Below are 22634 nucleotides of genomic sequence, written 5' to 3'. Positions count from 1 at the left end.
GTGGGGCATTTCTTGTTAAAGGTAAGGATGGTATTGGTTAGTTTTAGCAAATTTTTGCTTATATGCCACAAGTGGAACCCCACCTGAATTTTCCCTCAAGCACAATCATATATCCTATACAAGCTAGGATCTCTAAAATAATTTCTGAATGAATAGGATAAAAATATAAGTGATGTCATAAATATATAGCCATCAGTTCTGAAACTTCTAGAACTACATGGTAGCTGTTAGCAACAGAAAGAAAGGAAGACAGCAGGAGAAGGAAGAGACTGCAACAACAATGAAGTTCTGTGCAAGACTATTGTTTCTAATGTAAGAACCATGAATCCACCTTGGTTTTGGGATTTTTCTTGTAAAGAGCACCTGAATAAAAAACAAAGCCAGAAAGGTAAGAACTTCTGGCCCAGATACTTGGTACAAGAGGTGTCTTAAAAGTCACTACCTGGTGGACTGAGCAATCTAGTCTGGCCACATGTAGATGGAAGAAGAATGGATGATTCTAAGCTTGCTCTTGACTCGCTAATTCTTGAGAACATTAAAGAAATGGAAGAAAATGATGAAATCAGTGAGGAGAGTAACAATGATGTAATACAACATAAACAAAGTGGAGACACTGCCCCAGTAATAGAACCAGATATTCCAAAGGTGGAAGCTTCATCTAAACAGTATGTAGATCAAGATACACAGTCTGACAGCAAAGTTAGCATTTTCAGACGAAAAGAATTCATAGACCAAAATGATCAAACATGCACTCCTCCTACCTATGGAACCACTAGTATAGAGTTCTTCAGAAAACAGTCCAGAAATAGCCAGCATTTTGAAACTCAGGAACAATTCCCAGGCCAGGAATCCCGCCGCAATAGTCAGAAGCTACCTGGACAGGAATCCCACCATAGCACTCACCTCTCTGACCAGGAATCCTGGCATAGTCAGCATTCAGGCCAAGAATCCCGGCGTGGCAGTCAAGTACTACCTGGCCAGGAATCCCGTCGCAGTAGTCAGCAGTCACCTGGCCAGGAATCCCGTCGCAGTAGTCAGCAGTCACCTGGCCAGGAATCCCATCGCAGTAATCAGCAGTCACCTGGCCAGGAATTCTGCCATAGCAGTCAGCATAGTCAGCATCTCCCATGTCAAGAATCTCAGCGAAGCAGTCATGTTAGTCAGAAATCTTCTAGAACACAACCTGTGAATGAAGCAGAAACAAAAGAACATCCAACTTGGGTCAGTCAAAGGACAGGGAAAGTGATGAAATGTGAAAGCCAGCAGACAAGTAGAGTTTGGGAGTTCAAACCACTTGCTGATATTCTTCAGCCTTTTAATCAAGTAGTTCATAAAAGCAGAAGTATAAAGAAAGCAGCTGCTCACATTTCTTCTCAGCTTGTAGGGCAAGAAGCAAGGATCAGCAGCCAAGAGTCAGAGAGACAGGCTTCACAACAAGGTACTGAACAACCAAAAGAGGTTGTGTCTTGGATTAGCAAAAGAGGAAAGTTAGTAAAATGCACAAGTCAGCAGACAAGTAGAATCTGGGAACATAAACCCCTTGCAGAAATCCTTTCTAAACAACAGGCACAGAGCACCAGAGTTGCTAGAGAAAAAGTGATAACAGGAGATATGGTTCTTCCCAAGGAGCCAGAAAAAGAACAGGCAGAAATAGCTAAGGCACATCTTATTAGCCAAGAAAGCCAAAAATTTCAGCAAGATGGTCAGAAAATAGAAGGACAGGAATCCCAGCAAGTCAGTCAGGAATTAAAAGGAAAGGAATCCCAAAATGACAGACAAGTAAAAGATTTGATGGCTGCAGCTGGAAAAGTGGCAGATATAACACTACAGACTGACAGCAGTGTGAGCATTTTCAGACGTAAAGAACTGATAGACCAAAATGAACAAACAGGTTTCTCTTCTGGCAGTTCATCAAGCAGCAGAGGATCTATGCAAAAGTTTCTACAGGAAAGACCGCAACAAAAATCCCAGGTCGGAACTCAAAAGGAAGGGCGGGAATTAAGACGTGGCAGTCAAGAAATGGAAAGTAAGCAGTCACTGTCTGTCACTCAAGAATCCAAAGTTCATGAATCCAAACATGAAAAGGAAGAATCAAAAGGTCTAGGATTTGTGGATGACAATAAAAAAACAGATGCTAAAGTTCAGGAACCTTCAGCAGCATCTGGCAATGTTTCTGATGAAAAATGTGTCCGGATGATTGGAAAAAGTGGTGCACAACTTAAATGTACCAGTCAGCAGACAAGTGAGAGTCTGTTCAAAGACTATCTGATAGAATTATATGGTTCAGTTCCTAAATGGAAAAAAAGTCAGCCCCCTGAGAGAAATGAGTTTCTGAGGGAAGATCAAGAATCAAAAATAAGAGCAGAATTACAGCAGCACCTCATGCAGGAATCCAAAAAGAGCACCCAAGAGACAGTCTTGCTAGGATCCAGAAAAGCCAGCCAACAGCTGGAAATCCGAGAGTCTAGAAAGAGTCTCCAGGAGCCAGAGGTGCCAGAGTCCAGGAGAGCCAGCCAACAGCTGAAAGTCCGAGAATCCAGAAAGAGTATCCAGGAGTCAGAGGTACCAGGATCAAGAAAAGCCAGCCAACAGCTGGAAGCCCGAGAGACTAGAAAGAGTATCCAGGAACCAGAAGGACCAGGAGCCAGAAAAGCCAGTGAACAGTTGGAAGCACGAGAGTCCAGAAAGAGTCTCCAAGAGTCAGGGGTGCCAGGATCTAGAAAAGCAAGCCAACAGCCTGAAGCCCGAGAGTCAAGAAAGAGTCTCCAGGAGCCAGAAAGACCAGGAGCCAGAAAAACCAGCCAACAGCTGGAAACAAGAGAGTCTAGAAAGAGTCTCCAGGAGACAGAAGGACCAGGATCCAGAAAAATGAGCCAACAGCTGGAAGCCCGAGAATCCAGAAAAAGTATCCAGGAGACAGAAGGACAAGCATCCAGAAAAGCCAGCCAACAGCTGGAAGCTCGAGAGTCCAGAAAGAGTCTCCAGGAGCCAGAAGGACCAGGATCCAGAAAAACCAGCCAACAGTTGGGAGCACGAGAGTCCAGAAAGAGTCTCCAGGAGTCAGGGGTGCCAGGATCTAGAAAGGCAAGCCAACAGCTAGAAGTGCGAGAGTCCAGAAAGAGTCTCCAGGAGCCAGAAGGACCAGGATCCAGAAAAACCAGCCAACAGTTGGAAGCACGAGAGTCCAGAAAGAGTCTCCAGAAGCCAGAAGGGCCAGGATCCAGAAAAACCAGCCAACAGCTGGAAACAAGAGAGTCCAGAAAGAGTCTCCAGGAGACAGAAGGACCAGGATCCAAAAAAGCCAGTCAATTGCTGGAAACTCAAGAGTCCAGAAAGAGTCTCCAGGAGCCAGAGGTGCCAGGATCCAGAAAAACCAGCCAACTGCTGGAAGCTCAAGAGTCCAAAAAGAGTCTCCAGGAGCCAGAGGCTCCGGGATCCAGAAAAACCAGCCAACAGCTGGGAGCTCAAGAGTCCAGAAAGAGTCTTCAGGAGTTAGAGGCGCCAGGAACCAGAAAAGCCAGCCAACCGCTGGAATCTCAAGAGTCCAGAAAGAATCTCCAGGAGCCAGAGGTGCCAGGATCCAGAAAAACCAGCCAGCTGCTGGAAGCTCAAGAGTCCAGAAAGAGTCTCCAGGAGCCAGAGGTGCCAGGATCCAGAAAAACCAGCCAACAGCTGGAAGCTCAAGAGTCCAGAAAGAGTCTTCAGGAGCTAGAGGTGCCAGGAACCAGAAGAACCAGCCAACAGCTGGAAACTCAAGAGTCCAGAAAGAGTCTTCAGGAGCTAGAGGTGCCAGGAACCAGAAAAACCAGCCAACAGCTGGAAGCTCAAGAGTCCAGAAAGAGTCTTCAGGAGTTAGAGGCTCCAGGAACCAGAAAAGCCAGCCAACCATTGGAAGCTCAGGAGTCCAGAAAGAGTCTCCAGGAGCCAGAGGTGCCAGGATCCAGAAAAAACAGCCAACCGCTGGAAGCTCAAGAATCCAGAAAGAGTCTTCAGGAGTTAGAGGTGCCAGGAACCAGAAAAGCTAGCCAACTGCTTAGAGCTCATGAGTCCAGAAAGAGTCTCCAGGAGCCAGAAGGACTAGGATCCAGAAAAACCAGCCAACAGCTGGAAGCTCAAGAGTCCAGAAAGAGTATTGAAGAACCAGAGATGCTAGGATCCAGAAGAGCCAGCCAACAGCTGGAATCCCGAGAGTCCAGAAAGAGTATCCAGGAGCCAGAGGTGCCAGGATCCAGAAAAGTCAGCCAACAGCTGGAACCCCGAGAATCTCAAAAGAGTATTCAAGAACCAGAGGTGCCAGAGTCTAAAAAAGCTAGCCAACATCTGGAAGCACAAGAATCTCAAAAGAGTATCCAGGAGCCAGAATTTCCAGGATCCAATAAAGTTACCCAGCAGCTAAAAACACAGGAATCCTGCCATAGTATCCAGGAGGCAGATGTACCAGAGTCCAGAAAAGTTACACAGAAGCAATCACAGCAGAGTAGACAACTGTATTTAGCTGATTTGACTGAACAAGTAGGTGCCTCTGAAAGCCAAGCAATTCTACAAAGATTCACTGGTTATCTAGATAGGGAGAATAAAGCTTTGCAGACAAACAGCATAATTTCTATAGAAGATGGAATGTGGCTAAACAGAAAAACAGGCAAGCTTTTGTTAAATCACACTCAACAAACCCAAATTACCTCATATCTGGCCCCTAATAAAATAGCAGCGGAGGATGGAAGAGTGGCAAGTCCATTTGGGCCTGGGAGCCCTACGGAAGGAATAGGGCCTCAGTTTGAAGAATTAAATCAGATAAGTACTACAGATGAGGAAAAGACAGATCGGGTCCAGCAGCAACTTTTATGCAAAGAATCCCATCCTGGTAGTGAAGAGATTTCTGGCCAGGACCAGCCTGCATTGGGGAAAGAACTTGAATCTGACATCCAGCAAGCTTCAAGTCAAGAACTGCTCAGTGACACACAAAACCCACAAAATCTAGAGCAAACTGAGGGAGAAGAACATGAGTTTATAGATGATGTTGAACAATTGCTACCTCAGCGCTTGAGTGAAGCAACACTAGAAAGCATAGCAACTGCTGAAGGAGATGATATATCTCAACTGACATATAGTGCTGTTTCCTTAGAGGAAGGGTGCTGGGTCAATAAAAGAACAGGCAGAAAAGTGGTATCTCAGAATCTGCAAACAGAAGAATCTTCATTTCAGAAACGTGAAAACACAGAGGAACCCCAGAATAGTGACAACCCACCAGAAGAAGGCATGACTGAAATAACTGAGACAAGTGGGTAACATATGACAACATAAGGAAATGAAGGAATGGAGAATTATCATGATCCCTAAGGCCACTATAACCAGTGAGTAATTAGCTCTTGGCAGAGTGATAGGCAGCACTGCCTTTTCCTTAAAGAGATGAATGGTATTGGAGATTTGCTCTGTTTTATTAAAAAAATTATAAAGTGTATGGAAAGGAATACTAACATTTTAGGGAACATATTGGGTCTCTTTCATCAGAAAAGCAAAGATATAGTCATGAAGAAGTAGACTTAGAACAGGATTTCTTTAAGCAGAATAATTATCCTTTGAGGATGGATAAAAGATCACTGCAAGTAGATCTGTAAAGATTTAGATAATTTTCATCAATTAAAAAATTGAAACTACCAGAAAAAAAGAATCTTACAAAATACAGTGCAAATTGTAGAATTTCAGACACAAAAACAGAGATTGGTAATTCCCTCTTGAATTATATAAATTATACAATTATATTTGCATTGTACAGTTTTTACACAATGAAATATATGAACTGTTGAATAAAAATGGAATCAAAACATTAATTGACATAGGTTGCATTGAAATGTGTTGCTGATTCCTATGAATTTCAGCCTATGTAAAAATCCTTCAAGGATGCTGGAAAAGATGAAAGAGCGGGGAAAAAGCAGCCATAGATATGGAAAAGAGCCCCATTTATAATTAATGTACATCACTCAACATCTGTTCTATCAAAAGGGGCTGAACTATTGTCCACAATGGCAGATAGGTCAGTGGTCAGTGGTCCTCCAAGGATGCAGGCATCAGTGATTATCGGTATAGTAACAATTTAAAAATAAATACAATTGTTTACAATTATTATGTAGCCAAAATCATTGTACGACCTAAGGGAATAATGGATGGGGAAGAGAATAGCAGAGTTTTCATCATCCTCATTTTTAATGATGTATAAAGTATAAATATAAATAAAAGTAGATCTCACCACTGAGTTCATGACACCCCAAATCCCTAATTGTAAATGTATGAATGAACCATGTTAAACAGCTTCTTGAATTTCAATAGGGAAGGAACCAGCCTGAACTCAGGACAACCCAAAGGAGTCAAGCAGAAAGTGCTCCAATCCACATTTGGTGATGCAGATGATTCTATCTGTATCCTCAGACTCCATAGATTAAAAGAAATCCCAGATGTTTCTGTAAGATGTTTCCCTGATTATCTCATTAGATTGCTCAAGTAGCATCTAATTCAGAGCAAATGTAAGTAATTATATTTTATAAGAATCTGTCAAATGAGTCACAGAAGCATGTAGAAAGGTCTTCTGGCTGGTTCTTCCACAATAGATTGCAGGTTATCCTCAACAAAGTTGATAAAGGAAATTCTGCAAATGCTTTTTGTACCACTGCGGTATTGGCACAAGCATGAGATATACCTATATTTAATCATGTTCACTCATAATCTTCTCCCATTATCACTTTTGGCATCTTTTTTTGTTGCCCAGATAAGGGAGCACTTTGGGATTAGTGAAAGAGAGAGACCATTTAGGCGTAATCATCTACAGTATTTTTGATAACTTCCATGGTAGAATTGGCTGCAATACACTGGAAGAATCCTCACAGATCTAACTGGGTTCAAAAGGCACATGGAGTTGACCATTCAGAGGCACCTGGAATTCTGAGATCTATGAGAGATGTTTTACCTAAAGTGAAACCAACATGAAACTAAAAAAATAGGATAAATTTTAGGGCTGACAATATTTATTATTTTTTTAGATTTTTTCCCACTTACCTCCCCCAACAACACAAACAAACTATACACAAACACACACACACAGACACAATCCACAAAGACACATACACACCAATATATGTACATATATATGAAACAATGGGTAAGGAATTGGAATATCCAGTTTTGGAAAAGCAATGAGTTTCAAAAAATGTACAATGTACAACTTCTGACTTAAGAATGAAGTGAATTCACTGGAAATTTTTGTTTAATATTTACTGACTCCTCTGATAATGTTTGAAAAAGATTAAATATCAGATTTCTTCTGTTGGTATTGTAAAAAAATTGAGGGGGTTGTTTTACTCACTTGATTTGGTCCTGTCCATTCATGGCTCCCCTTTACCTTCCAGTTTTAACATATTTCAAAATGATAGTGAGAAAGCATATACTAGTTAAAGATGTACATCTGATTTTGACTAATTCTTTCAAAATAGGAAATTTGACATTGAAGAACTCTGGCTTTAATTAAATAGGGCTTGGCAAAGAGAATTATTTTATATATGGATAATAAAAAATTTATCCACGGCCAACTTGCCACGGCCAACTCACTGCGGGACAAGAATTACACTAATATTGAAGAAATGGTAATAGAATCATTAAAGAAAGAATGCAAAAGGAGGGACAAAATGAAATGTAAATGACAAAAAATAAATATTTTTAAAATTATTTTAAATATTTAAATTGAATTGTTGAATTGTCCCACAGCGAGTTGTCCCACAATGAGTTGGCCACAGTGAATTGTCAAACAATGAGTTGTCCATGGTGAGTTAGCTGTACTGAGTTGGCTGCAGCAAGTGGGCAATGGCGAGTTGGCTGCAGCAAGTTGACTGCACCAAGTTCTCCCACTCTGTTCAAGAGATGTGGTCTTTATAAATGTTTGAAATGCTTTTATACTCTAAATTGAGAATGTATGATAGTATGTTACTATATGCTCTAAAAAGAGGGGCAAATCTCAGACCAGACCACATCTCCTCCTTTGCCCAGTCAGGATTCAGAAATAATAATAATAATAATAATAATAATAATAATAATAATAGTAGTAGTAGTAGTAGTAGTAGTAGTAGTAGTAGTAGTAGCAGCAGCAGCAGTAGTAGTAAAGTTGGACCTTGGAGGTCATCTAGTCCAACCCCCTGCTCAGGCAGGAAACCCTATACCATTTCGGGCAAATGGCTGTCCAGTCTCTTCTTAAAAACCTCCACTGTTGGAGCATTCACCACTTCTGGAGGCAGGTTGTTCCACTGGTTAATTGTTCTAACTGTCAGGAAGTTTCTCCTTAGTTCTAGGTTGCTTCTCTCCTTGCTTAGTTTCCACCCTTTGCTTCTTATCCTGCCTTTAGGTGCCTTGGAAAATACTTTGACACCCTCTTCTTTCTGGCAGCCCCTGAGATATTGGAACACTGCTATTATGTCCCCCCTTGCCCTTCTCTTCATTAAACTAGACATACCCAATTCCAGCAGCCGTTCCTTATATGCTTTAGCCTCCAGTCCCCTAATCATCTTTGTTGCTCTTCTCTGTACTCTTTCTAGAGTCTCAACATCTTTTTTATATCGCGGTGACCAAAACTGGATGCAGTATTCCAAGTGTGGCCTTACCAAGGCACTGTAAAGTGGTATTAATATTTCACGTGATCTTGATTCTATCCCTCTGTTAATGCAGCCTAGCACTGTATTGGCCTTTTTGACAGCTGCAGCACACGACTGACTCATATTTAGGTGATTGTCCACTAGGACTCCGAGGTCCCTCTCACAGTTACTACTATTGAGCAAGGTACCCCTATACTATATCTGTGCATTTGGTTTTTCTTGCCTAAATGTAGAACCTTGTTTTTTTTCACCATTGAATTGCATTTTGTTAGATAGCACCCAGTGTTCAAGTCTGTCCAGATCCTTCTGTATCTTAAGCCTGTCTTCTGGAGTGTTGACTATTCCTGCCAGTTTGGTGTCATCTGCAGATTTGATGAGTTCCCCATCTACCCCTCGTCCAAATCATTGATAAAGATGTTGAAGAGCACTGGGCCCAGAACAGAGCCCTGGGGCACCCCACTACACACTTCCCTCCATGTAGATGCGGTTCCATTGAAGACCACATGCTGAGTACGACCAGTCAGCCAGCTACGGATCCATCTGGTGCTGGTGCTGTCTACCCCACATTTTTCTATCTTGTCAAGTAGTAGGTTGTGATCTACTTTATCAAATGCTTTACTGAAGTCCAAGTAAATTATGTCCAAGCACTCCTCTGATCCACTGATTTTGTCACTTGGTCAAAGAATGCAATAAGATTTGTCTGGCATGATCTATTTTTGACAAACCCATGTTGGCTTTTAGTAATGACTTTGTTTGCCTCTAGGTGTTCGCTGATTCGTTGTTTGATTATCTTTTCCAGGACCTTCCCAGGTATTGAGGTCAGGCTGATAGGTCTGTAATATTCTGGGTCCATTTTTTTTCCCTTTTTTGTAGATGGGAACTACATCAGCTCTTTTCCAGTCCTCTGGTAGTTCCCCAGTGCTCCAGGATCTTTGAAAAATATAGTTTAGTGGTTATGAGATCACATCTGCCAGTTCCTTGAGAACCTTGGGGTGTAATCCATCTGGTCCTGGAGATTTGAACTCGTCTAGGCTGGACAGATGCTCACTTACCATTTTCTTGCCTATCTTAACTTGTGTTTCTATTCTGTTTTTTTATGGCACTGTTTTTGATAGGTTGGTCTGTTTTTTCCCTCTGTGTAAAGACAGATGCAAAAAATGAGTTAAATAGTTCTGCTTTCTCCATGTTGCTTGTCACCTTCTTGCCACTTTCACCCACTAATGGACCAATCATTTTCTTTACCTTTTTCTTGTTTTTTACATGTTGAAAGAAGCTTTTTTTGTTATTTTTGACTTTGGTCACAAGCCTTAGTTCATTTTGAGCCTTGGCTTTCCTCACTTCATCTGGTGGTGTAGAAATGCATGCTCTATCAGCATGTTCATCATTCACCACTAGGCTGGAGATGAACATGGTTTTATTATGCATGGATTTGTCAATCACCAACAGCAGATGGGGGCCAAGGTATTTAGTCTTCCAAATGCAAGGAAGAGGTCTGTGGGCAAGGAGCAGAGTTTGGCACCAAATTGTTGGTCCCACATTTTCAGGGAAAACCAGGACAACATTCTTGATGTGCTCTCTGTTGATATCCAAGCACTCCCAACCATCCTCATTTTCCAAAGTCCAGCTATAGACTCCTCACTGTTCGCACTTAAAGCCAATAATCTGCAACCCACTCTTGTTGTCCCCTCCCTCCTCCTTCCTATCTATAATTTATATATCCCTCTCAACTCCAAAACCAACAGCATCCTCACCCAAGGTCCTACATCACTACAGTCACCAGGTTGAAAAAATCTACCTCCTGTTTTCTCACTCCAGGGGAGATCTCCAATTCCATTTCCTGCCTTACCCAAGGAACTATACTGTTCCACATAAACCAGTCCCATATCTTCAAAAAGCCCTCCCACAAACAACAGCCTACTGCAACATGCAGCCTTTAATCACAGCTTTTTTCAGCTGATGAGTGGTCTCTTATCTGGCTTTAATTTAAATACATGGCAGCAACAGAACATGCAATTCATGTTCTCCCCCAACCTTCTCACCTTGCAACCACCAAGCCATATCAATATCCATCTATCCTGAGCAGCCAATGACATTTGTTATTTTTTCTTTGCTGTCTGATCTTAACTTCAACAGACACAACAATAGGTTACACTTGAACTCAACAGGATAAGGCAGATAGAACTGTTAATACATATAAAAATATTCTGATTGTTCAAAAAAAATCTGGAATGCTAAATTGGAGCATATAGGATGGGATAAAAAAAATAAAAGAAAGGACTTCTTCTTATCTTATTTTTTGCTTTCCTTTCAGAAAATACTTCACTGCATTCAACTATCTGTTTTACAGTACAAACTGAAATCCAAGCAAAGACCCAATTCCCTTCTTTTAAACTGCCACCCAATAGCAAAATCAACCACAAGGGAATGTCAACAAGAATTATCTTGCTTTCTGCTAAGCTCCAACAGCAAGTTCAAGCATTAGGTGTCTATCATCTGAGAGAAGTGACTGCTCAACACAAAGGACATGCTTGCTACTTAAAACTTCTCAGTGTTGATACTCTACCCATTTATCTGCAGTGTCTATCCAAAATATGTATGTAAAAATGAGATGAGAGAACAGACCTACTTTAGTCAGGTCAGATTATCTATTTTAAGAACTCCTTACAAATAGGAAGATGAGGGGGCAACAGCTGAAATACATGTTCTACCTAAGTCTTCTGCCAAGAAAGAGATTTCTGTTCTATCTCCTTTTCAAGGTGCCATAGAATTTTAATAGCTTTAATTTATTGTGTTTCTGAGTTGACTTTATAGTTGGATGATGGAGGGAATTGCTGTTTCCCCCTCTTTTTACATAAGATTAGTCTCCATCACTGCCTCAGTTTCAGAACTACTCCTAAGCAGGAGTTCCTGATGTTGTTTTCCTCTGGAATTTTTTGCAAGTGTGAGACACTTGGGAGGCTGATGATCACTGGAGAGATCAGTTGCCTAGATGCCTGTATAGTTCCATAATTTATACCATCGAAAACTTAAGTCAGTGCCTTAGTCCAGTATCCCATCTGTGAAAAAAAACTCATAGAAAGTTTTTTCTCTTCCAAAAAAACCCAAAAAGCAATTCATTTCCCTCAAATAGGATGAATATGATCAAAAAAACAAAACAGAACTATAAAATAACTTTCAGTACAGCATTAGATTTGCTTCAGTAGCTATAGGGGTTGATTCTTCTCTGTGGGTCCAAAATTTCTAGGAAGGATATGGTCTAGCACTGTTGATGACTTATATCCTTTAGACCCTCTGTATAGTCCTGCTGCTGTGCTTTGGTTAAAGCCCTAGTAGGACTAACTTATCAATGGTCTATAAAAAGGGGAAGGAGTGTCATTTTTATTATATAATGCAAGTAATAGTAAATTGCAATGTTTGACATCAACTGAGCATTACATTTGGGGGATTTTTAAAATTGCAGCCTTAGAGCATGAGTCAAAAATGAGTCAGCAGCAAACTCAATTTCTATCCAAAATCATCACCATATCAGCTTCTGGGGATGAATATCTGACCCCAGTAGAAGAAGTAAGAAGTAGAAGCAACTGGTTGTCATCAAATAATTAGCATTTCTTTGGCCTATGTTGGAGTTCAGGTGATTGCAAGTAATATTTGGAGTTAGGAGAAATTAGCACTTCCTTCCATATTGAATTTTGCTACTATTGTATTCCACTGGTGATCCATAAGAGTAATATATTTAGTCTGGAGATTGCACAAGTCCTGGGATGAACTAATGAAAAATAGTGGTTGACATACTTAACTCCTCCTGGAGACTGTAGCTCTTACAATATGCTCCACCAATCAACACCTTAGGAGAAGAACCTTCCAAAATATATGAATCTCTGCATTTTTAAAAGCAGTATCCATGGTAGGAGATACTGACCAGTTCTGTCCTTAAGCAGAGGGCAAACATCCCAAGCAATAGAGATTACAAAGCTGGAGGATAGAGAGGTATGTTATGCATCTTATATTATATCACCTAAACCAACTTGCTGCTCTATGTGACAAAGGACCTTTTTCTGCTGCTAGTCTAGATGACATGAGTACATAGAACAGATTACAGGCATCTGGACTTTTATTTCAAATAGACGAATACCTTGGGCCAGTTCTGCATAGAGAACCTATGAGTTTAGAAATTCCAACAAATTTGATGCAGACCAAGTTAAGGATATCACGTTGCTTCAAGAGTTGCTAGTTATGATATATCATCAATGGGATAATCCAGGGGTCTTCAAACTTGGCCATTTATGACTTATGGACTTCAACTCCCACGCTGGCTAAGGAATTCTGGGAGTTGAAGTCCACAAGTCATAAAAGGACCAAGTTTGAAGACTCCTGGGATAACCCATCACAGGATGGATTCAACTCCAGTGTTGAATAAAGCCTGTCAATGCTATATCACAAACATTCCATTCTTATGACAGAATGGGCTATGCTAAAATAGGCCTGAATAGTTCAGGCCTATAAGGGGCATGGTGGCTTAGTGGTTAAGACACTGGACTGTCACCCGGAAAGTTGGCAGTTTGAGGCCCAAGTACCGTGTGACAAGATGAGGTCCTGTTCCTGCCCCAGCTCCTGCCAACCTAGCAGTTCAAAAGCATGCAAATGCAAGTAGATAAGTAGGGCTTTTTCTTGGATTTGGGAAGGTGTTGGCCAGCACTCTAGAGATGCCACGTGGAAGATATCTTCATTTGATACCTCACATTTGCTTCTCCGAGAGAAGCAGGATTTTAGATCTTTCTGTTTCCATTGTTTAACTGGATGTACAAATACATAGCACCCCTCAGGAGCATTATACACCAAATATGTACTTTTCCAGTGATTTGTGCCAACAGCATGAACTCAGGAACAGATGCAGTTGGTGTTTTTAATGCATGCTAATGCTTTCGTAGACAGGTTTTAATCAGAGTTTGATATTCAAATTCAGAACTCTCCATAATCCTGATGGATAGACATGGTTTTAAAAGAGCCTTCTGTTGAAACTCACCCATTGGAAAAGAAGTCAGAATTCACTGGGGAAGTTTCAAGATGTTAACAGGCTACAGAAACTGCTCACTCACACACCATCTAGCCCATGAATCATCAGACGAAGCATCACTATTCTGAATTTCTCCCCTCTTTTATAACATACTGCAAATCTATATTTGGAATTCACTAAAGGCCTGACTCACTTTCAGTGGCATCTGAGTTTACCTTTACTGGGTTTTTTTGTTTTGTTTTTTTAAATACACTTTAAAGCAGGGGTGTCAAACTGCTGGCCCGCAGGCCGGACGCGTCATCCGGAAGCCGCACCCACCCCATTGCCAGCAATGGCAAAACCGTCCTGATACATTGCGTGACGTCACGTGATGTCACGAGATTGACATGTCTGCTTTAAAAGAGATAAACGTAACAGTATTTCAAGCAGTTATAGGTGGTGTTCCTTAACTGATCTTTTTTTAAAAAAGAACAAAAAACCTTATTAACCCAAGTAGTTACAAATGTTTGAAAAGTATTAGTTATGCTATTGCAGAAGATCTATTGAGGGTAATGAGGTGATAGCTCAATTCTAGAAGAGAAAATAAAGGTTTTTGTATCTTCTGCTTATGGACTGAGTACCAGAAGGGCATACTTACTAGATGCCTGATAAATCTTGTTACCGTTTTGTTGCAGCCAAGATATGTGAATGAAGTCCAGGTTTCACAAAATATAGCAACTAAGCGTTTAGCATTATTATAAGAGGCTGAGGGTTCTCTGTCAGAACTAAGTTAAAATGCTATCAACCAATCTTTGAGAATGTCCATCACTCTGCATCAGCCACAGTATGATAGACAAAGTATGACACTGGATCCATTGAAGAGAGAGAGAGAAAGAATATGAGGGAAAATACTACTTTAAAATCTGAACAAGTTCTGTAAATACAACTTGGTTGTCTCTGGTATAGTCTGAAGACCAGATGAAGATGACCTTATGTTGAGTCAGCATAAAAAAAGAGTTTCTGGGTGCCATGATTAAATGTGAATGAGGAAAGGCCCTTAGGTATATTTTAGATAACCTCAGACTTAAAGTTGTTTAAAGTAATTCAGACTATCTTGGAAACTGAAGAGAGAAAAGCTAATCTACAAAACGGAATATAGTCTCTTTTAAAAAATGTCCCTAAATATAAATAGTCCTCAACTTATGACCACAACTGAGCCCAAAATTTCTGTTGCTAAGTGAGACATTTGTTAAGTGAGTTTTGCCCCATTTTTATGGTCTTTTTTGCCACAGTTGTTAAGTGAATCACTGCAGTTGTTAACTTAGTTACATGGCGGGTGAAATGTGTCTGGTTTCCCCCTTGATTCTGCTCATTAGACGATCACAAAAGGTGATCACATGACCTTGGGATACTGCAACCATCGTAAATATGAGTCAGTTGCCATGTGTCTGAATTTCAATCATGTGACCATGGGGATGCTGCAATGGTCATATGAAAAATGGTTATAAGTTGCTTTTTTCACTGCCATTGTAACTTCAGTCATTAAATGAGCTGTTGTTAAGTCGAGGACTACCTGCATTATGATGCAGCAAAGAGAAACTGAAGATTGTTACCAGATGTAAGTTGTCAACTTTTTGATAAGGATTATGAGATTCACTATATTTACAGAACTTCACTTCATAATATCCTCCCCCAGACTTTTTCCCTTCTCTTGTTTTTCCTAATTTCTTCTCTGTCGTTCTGTTCTTCCTATCTATGTAACAGAGAGAAATTCCAATAATTAATATGCCTCCCTCCAATCACAACACACATTTCAGAAGGAAATTGATGCCATTTTCTTTATGGCGATCAGCTAAGCATAATCTGCTGGAGTGATGTGCTAAAGGTGTCTGACAGGCACCTAATTTTCACCCTCCCAGGGTATCAGATTTGTATCTTTCACTGCTACCCTGTTTCAGAGCACTGAAAGTCTTGTCCTATGATTGGCGTCAAATTCTTTGCAATTCTATTTATGGCAGTTCTGAAATTCCAGCTGCTTTCAGATTACCTGTTCAGTGTTAACTGATTTTTCAGGAATCCACAAAAAAAAAAATACATGGATATGTAGCACAATGTCATTTACAGCCATTAAATATGAACCAGCAAACTTTACATTTATTCAGGAAGTCAAAATATGCAAGTTTCTGATTACCTGGGTTAGACTTAGTTCTAAAGCCAGTTTAGCAAAACACCATCCACACAACATGCTAAGCCCAAATCAATAAATCATATGTCTGGTTCCAATATGCCCTGTCATAATGCTTAACCATAAACTGCCCAAATCCATTTTAGCCTAATTTAATGTATTCTGTAAACCTATCACCTCGTATTACGGATATGTGTATGGGGGGAATTACTATTTTATTTCTCCTTGGGGCTAAGGGCAATTATTTATCTATTATTATTATTATTGTAATTATGGCAGTTGATAATTAAATAAATCATTCTAGACCACCTACTGACTCTTACTCTTGAAAAAAGTATTGAACCAGGAAAGTAGAGTCAACACTGAGAGCAGGTTTTTTTTTTCCTGGAGGACAATACAGGTTCTATATTCTGATGGTTATAAGACAGGCTGAAGGAAATATGCTAGAGCACGGGTGTCAAACTTAAATGTGTCACATGATGTATCATGACATATCACAATGTTTTTTGCCTTTGTGGAGCCGGGGTGGGAGTGGCCTGCAGGTGATGCATCTGGCCTGCCAGCTGCCATTTTGATGCACATGTGCTAGAGGGACTATGTGAGCCTTACTACAGGAAATATCAATTTCCACTCCAATGATAAAACCCAAATCCTAGATCCTGGTAGATAGATTGTGGATAACTTGGGGCTCATGTTACTGCTGATAAATGTCAGGTCTGTTGATGTCAGCCTTCTGAGATAACCTAGACAAAAAAACACACACCCAGAAGTACTAATTCTAGCTTTATTGTAAGATTACATTAATAGAATCTTGCAAGTCCTAAAGTACACTTCCCCTCCCTTCCCCTTTACAGTCCAAGAATTAGAAAATATCCCTTCTTAGATGTTTGCCACCCACAGTCCTTCTACAAGCTCAGCCCACTGCTGGTGTGACCATAGTCTAATCTGCAGCTTTTCCACCTGTCTCTGGAAAGTAATTTGGTTGTTTATTAACTTGGTTGTTAATAAATAGATGACCGTGGCATATATTACTGAAACTTGGTTGTGTAAAAGTGGTGATATTGCCTTCTTCGAAATCCGCTCATCTAGTTTTCAGAATTGGCAGCAACTATGAGGTCAGGATCAAGGTAACACTAATTTTACAGAATGGTTTATTTATGCCATTGTATAATGAGATATGAGAATGAGGTGTGAGCATCTGCATATTAAGTTAAAGTGAAAGGATAAGGCAAATATTCTGGTGAATCAGCTGACCCACTACTCAGGTTTGTGTGTTGCATGGTCTCAGTTTGATTAACTTATGGTTTGAATTGGTCAGATTCCCCAAATGGGTCAATAGGGATTAAGTATATTATATGAATGCTCTTATGTCACCTAAAATCTTCAAATGTAAGAGCTGGACAGGACCTTGGAGATCATATTGCAATTCCCTGTCTAGTGTCCTGATAAATCATTCCTACATTCTTTGACCTAGTCCATAATTTCTGTTTGATAACTATTTTAGGGATAGTCTTTTGCTCCCCATGGGAAATAGTCACAATAGTCCCTTGCTTAAATTGCCTTTTCCTGTGGGTAATCAGCAGTGAAGCATCATTTTGAGCGAAGAATGTCATAACACTTGACCTTGAGCTACTGCTAATGAACTAGTTTAAGAAAGCAGCCAACTGGAAAGCTGTAACTATAATTTTCTGAAGATGCTGAAGATTCAAGGCCTCAGGGGTAATCTTTTGTCAGTTTCTGGGGTATAATTAACTGTCTACATTTAACCATGATTAATAGATTTCAGATTCCACAGGGACACCAAATTTATTTTAGATGTCATGTTTTTAGAAGAGTAGATGTCTGCTTGAAAGGGGAAAAACACTCTCAAACAAAACCCACCAAAGTTATATTAGTTTGTTTCCTTCTTGTAAAGAAGAATGTATTCTGTACACACTTGCAATATGAAGTGAAGCAGAACCCAACTTTTATGACACTGGGTGCCAGAAGTCCTAGAAAGGTCCTTTTTCTAATTGGTATTGTGTTTCTTATAGGGATAAAGGCCATGAATGCAAATAAAGCAAAAAATATTTCAATCCATTCAAATATAGGTCTTTGAATTGCTGCGGCAACAAAACAGAACTGTGACTTTGTCCTGAAATCAAAAGAAATTATTTCCAAATGCAGAGAAGTCCAGCTTTCCCAGCTAGGCTTTTGTCTCAGGTAGAATTGCAATGATCAAAGAACTATAGTTTTCCTGAAACAGCACTTTTTTATAACCAAAGCTCCCTTGTTATATTTCTTCTGCATACAGGCCTTGGCCTTTGGGGAAAGTGTCTCTGCTTAGGACAGGTGAAATGGACAACATTCAGATCTTCAACCCAGCTGAAGGCTGTCATAGTGCAGAACTGGCTAAAACACTGAAAATCAACTAGCCAACCAACTAAACATACACATTAAACAGTTTGACAATTGTGTGACTTATAGCTTTTCCATAGAAAATGAGGCTTTCGTCTGTGCCTGTCCTGATAGCAGTATTGGGATATTGCCCATGAGATGAGGTAACCAGTGGAAGCAGCCAGACATAACTTGATAGGGGTAGGTGGTTCTAATTAGTTACCTCCTTACTTAATGATTTTATTGTCTGTGAAGTGAAGATGGAATAGACATCCCAGCTGTAAAATGTGTCAGACTGCAACTCTTAAATCCCCACTTCAATTGATACTTATTGGGTTTTTTGGCCGTGGAACATGAGAGTTGTAATCCTGTATATCTAGAGGGCACCAGAAAAGATTAATGTAGAGGTATATTGCAAAAGAAAGCAGTATGACATAGCAAGAAAAATAAGGAAGAAAGAATCAGAATTTCTCTTAGTTTTGCTTTGAAGGTAAGAAAGGTGGGGAGTGGAGATATGGAATGGGACAATTCGCCACAGCCAATTTGCCATGGTCAACTCACCAAGGCCAATTCACCACAGCCAACTCGCCATGGGACAACTTGCCATGGCCAAGTCACCACAGGACAACTTGCTGTGAGACAATTCAACAATTCAATTTAAATTATTTAAAATAGTTTAAAAATATTTTACTTTCTGTCATTCACATATCATTTTGTTCCTCCTTTGGCACCCTTTCTTTAATTATTCTATTCTATTATTTCTTTGAGATTTGTCAAGGTTCCGACAGATGAAACAAAACAAATCAGAACTCCAAGGCTAGAAACTTTCTCAAAAAACATATTTATTGGTTACATAATATTGACACGGTCAAAAGTGAAACCAAAGAGTCACACTATTACAAAGTTAAACTTCCCACCCCAGTGCTATGCAATCAGCTACGTTTCCCAATAGAATAGTTTGGCGGGCTTTCTACTCAACTGCTCCCCCTCCCAATCCAACCAGCAAAAATGACCTTGGTTCCCATGGGACATTTAATTGTTTAGACTAGCAGAATTTCTCCACACCCCCTCCCATCTTTGTGGCAACCTAGAAGGAGCAAGATGGCTGTAGCCAGGTTTGTTGTAGAGTTGACAGCATTAATGTAATTCTTGTCCTGTGGCAAGTTGGCCATGGCAAGTTGGTCATGGTGAGTTGGCTGTGGCAAGTTGGTCATGGTGAGTTGGCTGTGGCAAGTTGGTTGTGGCAACCTAATGTAAGCCTCATCATACCATTGCAATGCAAGCTTCACCCTTCATAGAACGTTGCAGTGTTGCATGCACACCCATAGATTGTAGCATGACAGCATAATGCTGCTTTCATCTTCTTGACAAAAGCAACTGGATCCTATGGACAGTTGTAAACCTGCATTGTGTCGATGAAGATTCAGATATGTTCCTCTGTGCCTCCAGATAACAGGACTGGGAAAGTCCCTCTACTGATACCTGGACAATGACTTCCAGACTATGGGGCCAATAGTCACCTCTGTTCCCAGATAGGAGGAATCCCAAAGCTTTATTTGGCCAATGGGTATTTTAACATATTGAGAGCACATCAGGGACACGGTCACAAAATATCTACCGTAAGCAAAGTTTATCCAGTTTGTTCATAAATTGTAAACATTTTACAGAAACCAAGCTAGTGCTACTCCTTGCTACATGTTCCCTATTACTATAGCCTACCCATTTTTTTCTAGGCAGGTAAGAATACTTCCAAACAAAACACTGACCTCTAGTTAGCTACCATTTTAAATATATAATATATACACGCAATGCTGGTAGGTGGAATTTGACTGATGACATGCTAGTTTTCCATTAATTTATGAAATTATGGTTTCTTTAAAAAAATTAAGAGAGTAAGAGGATTTGCAAGCAGCAAATGTGCAATCCACAGATACTTTGGTAATCAGCTTTGGTAACCAGATTTGCAATACTTTGAAGCCCCCAGGGTCACTTTTAAGCAAATAAGATGAGAGAATCCTCACCCCATCCCACCCCCAGGCCACCTACCATCTTGGTTTTTAGTTTTTCTGTTCAATTTTTTCTATTGGTTTCTAGCAGCTTTTAACCTTTTATTATTGTCATGGTTCCGACAGATGGAACTCTTCAAAGAATTTTGAAGCATTGTTACCTTAAAGAATCTTTATTAGAGAAGCATAGCATCAGCACAAACATAATCAAAGCCAAAAACTAGGTTCCCCTCCCCTGAGCACATAGTATCAAAGCACAATTCCATCCTCCAATTAACTGTCATAAATCAAATTCTCCAATTAGTTTGAAATGCAGGCTTTCCCTCCAGTTCTCCAGCCTGCCAATTCTTATCATCTCTTATTTCCATAACCCTGATTCACATACTAGGTCCAGTATTGTTATGTCTAGCTAAACTCTCATGCACATCACTCCCCCCAGCATCATCTAATTCTAACTTTAACTCTAAAAGTAAAACATAAGAAGAAAATGGTTGCATCTCCAACTGTTGTCAAAGCAAAAACATCAGATGTTAGCAGCCTTGACAATTATATTATAAGCTACCCAGAGTCACTATATCAATGAGATGGGCAGTATAGACATTTAATATATAAATAAATCCTCCCTGCAAATTTCTGTTTGACATGGAATTTTAAACTGCAGCTACTTACTACTTACTGTAGTTTTTTTTCTTTATAGTGCTTATCTCACATTTTCATTGGTTAAAAAAAAACGAACTGAAGCTAAGTGGGATGTGCATGTTGCCTGAACGACTATGTTGAAAGCAAAGGGAAAACACTACAATGGGATCCAGCTTGATTTCAAAAGGCTAGGCAGAAGCACAACACGAATGGAAGAGCACTGCCTGAGAACAAGGACATTGGGATGGGGAAGCAATTTTACAATCCTGGAAAAATCAAAAAGTATACAACCGTGTGATTTTTGTGATTTCCTCCCCCCCACACACACACACACAGACACACTTATATAAGAATATAAGCACGTAAGCAATGTCCTGCTGGATGAGACTTTTGGCCAATCTAGACCAGCATATTGTTCCCACTGTTTTCAACCAACTGCACAAAGAAATTCACTAGTCTTCCAGAAGGTGGCCTTCAAAGACAGTTCCATTGCCATCCAGGCTAATAACATTTATTTGTTTGTTTGTTTGTTTGTTCATTTAATTTATATATTTCCTGCCTTTATTTTCACAAATAATTCAAGGGGCCGAGAACATCCAACACATCATACTCTTCCGATTTTTTCCACAAGCACAACAAGCCTGGGAGGTGAGTTGGGCTGAGCAAGTGTGATTGACCCAAAGTCACCCAGCTGGCTTTCATGCCTAAGGCAGAACTTGCTTTCTAGCCTGATGTCTTAGCTACTAGACAAACTGGTTGGCCCTATGATTTTCATGAGTTAGTCCAACCCTTTTTTGAAGCCAGTCAAGCTGGTAACAGACACTACAACTTGTAGTTGTAAATTCTAAAGTTTTAATTACACATTGTGTAAAAAAACCAAAATAAAAATACTCTCCTTTTGCCTGTTCCAGAATTCAATTTTCATTGGGTGACTGCTGGTTGTAGTATTTTCAGAAGAAGAAAATAGCTTCTCCTTGTCCATTTTATCCACTGAATAATTTTGTACACTTCAGTCATGTTTCCCCTCATTTGTCTTTTTCTTCTAGACAAGAAAGCCCCAAATATCTTTCATCACTGAGGAGCTGCTACAGTCCTTTGATTATCTGAGATACTGTTATCACATCAGCCCTTCCTTGATATGAGCCAGATTTCTAAACCTGGATCCTCAAAACTCATTTCCTTGTTTCTTGTTTTCATTAAGATTGGGTCAGAAAATTTGTTCTGTAGCTAAGACAATTTATTCCAAAATTCTCATAATATGCTAAGACAACAGATGGGCAGCACAACAGGCTGAACTTTACACTACACAAGCCTAAAGGGTTTTGGGGTGAGCCCAGCCAGCAATCATCCAAACTATCCACTCTTTTCCATTACCTTCTCAGGGACTGAATTAGGACATTCTGTATGCAAAATTAATGCTTTAGCATTTTAATACTGTCCTTCCCTATACTAATGGTCTTTAACTGGGCTTCCATTTTAAAGCTAAAACTAAATGCTCACAATATGCAGCCAGAAGAATCTTTTTTTTTTCTGCTTTAATTTTCTGTGGTGAAAAGTTCAATATTATTGAAAAGCTGACATATCATATTGTATGAATGTTGACTGATCCTAATTTCAGTCTTTTTCCATTGTCCCAATGAATTTTCTTCTATATTAGAGGTTAACTGTTTTGAGCTTTCTTTTTTGTTTTTCTCTCTACAAGCCTTTAAATAAAAACACTGATGGGATTTTAAAAAAAAACCTCAGCTATCAAACAGGCATTCAAAAAATCCAGAGTTCTATGTCATCATCACAATATCGAGATT

General features: G+C 39.9%; 1 protein-coding gene across 4 annotated transcripts; it reads left to right on the top strand.

Annotated features, from left to right (window-relative positions):
- Positions 1-250: 250 nt before the first annotated feature.
- Positions 251-21035, top strand: LOC120314999 (protein FAM186A-like). 4 transcript variants are annotated; one of them, XM_039358641.1, is made up of 4 exons: positions 251-5351; positions 6325-6518; positions 10942-11265; positions 18102-18172. In XM_039358641.1, exon 1 carries the CDS (start codon positions 490-492, stop codon positions 5284-5286), a length of 4797 nt encoding a protein of 1598 aa, XP_039214575.1. In that variant the 5' UTR covers positions 251-489; the 3' UTR covers positions 5287-5351; positions 6325-6518; positions 10942-11265; positions 18102-18172. The 4 variants fall into 4 exon arrangements, with proteins under 4 accessions (XP_039214575.1, XP_039214573.1, XP_039214574.1 ...); XM_039358639.1 differs by lacking the exons at positions 6325-6518; positions 10942-11265 and adding an exon at positions 20888-21035 and having other exon boundaries at positions 251-5278; positions 18102-18385; XM_039358640.1 differs by lacking the exon at positions 6325-6518.
- Positions 21036-22634: the final 1599 nt, after the last annotated feature.

The sequence above is a fragment of the Crotalus tigris genome, unplaced genomic scaffold, assembly GCF_016545835.1.
Source record: "Crotalus tigris isolate CLP2741 ecotype Arizona unplaced genomic scaffold, ASM1654583v1 scf7180000019042.1166422, whole genome shotgun sequence".
In the NCBI taxonomy this organism is placed as follows: Eukaryota; Metazoa; Chordata; class Lepidosauria; order Squamata; family Viperidae; genus Crotalus; species Crotalus tigris.
Note: the sequence above shows the minus strand (reverse complement) of the source record. Positions and strands in the feature narration are given on the sequence as shown.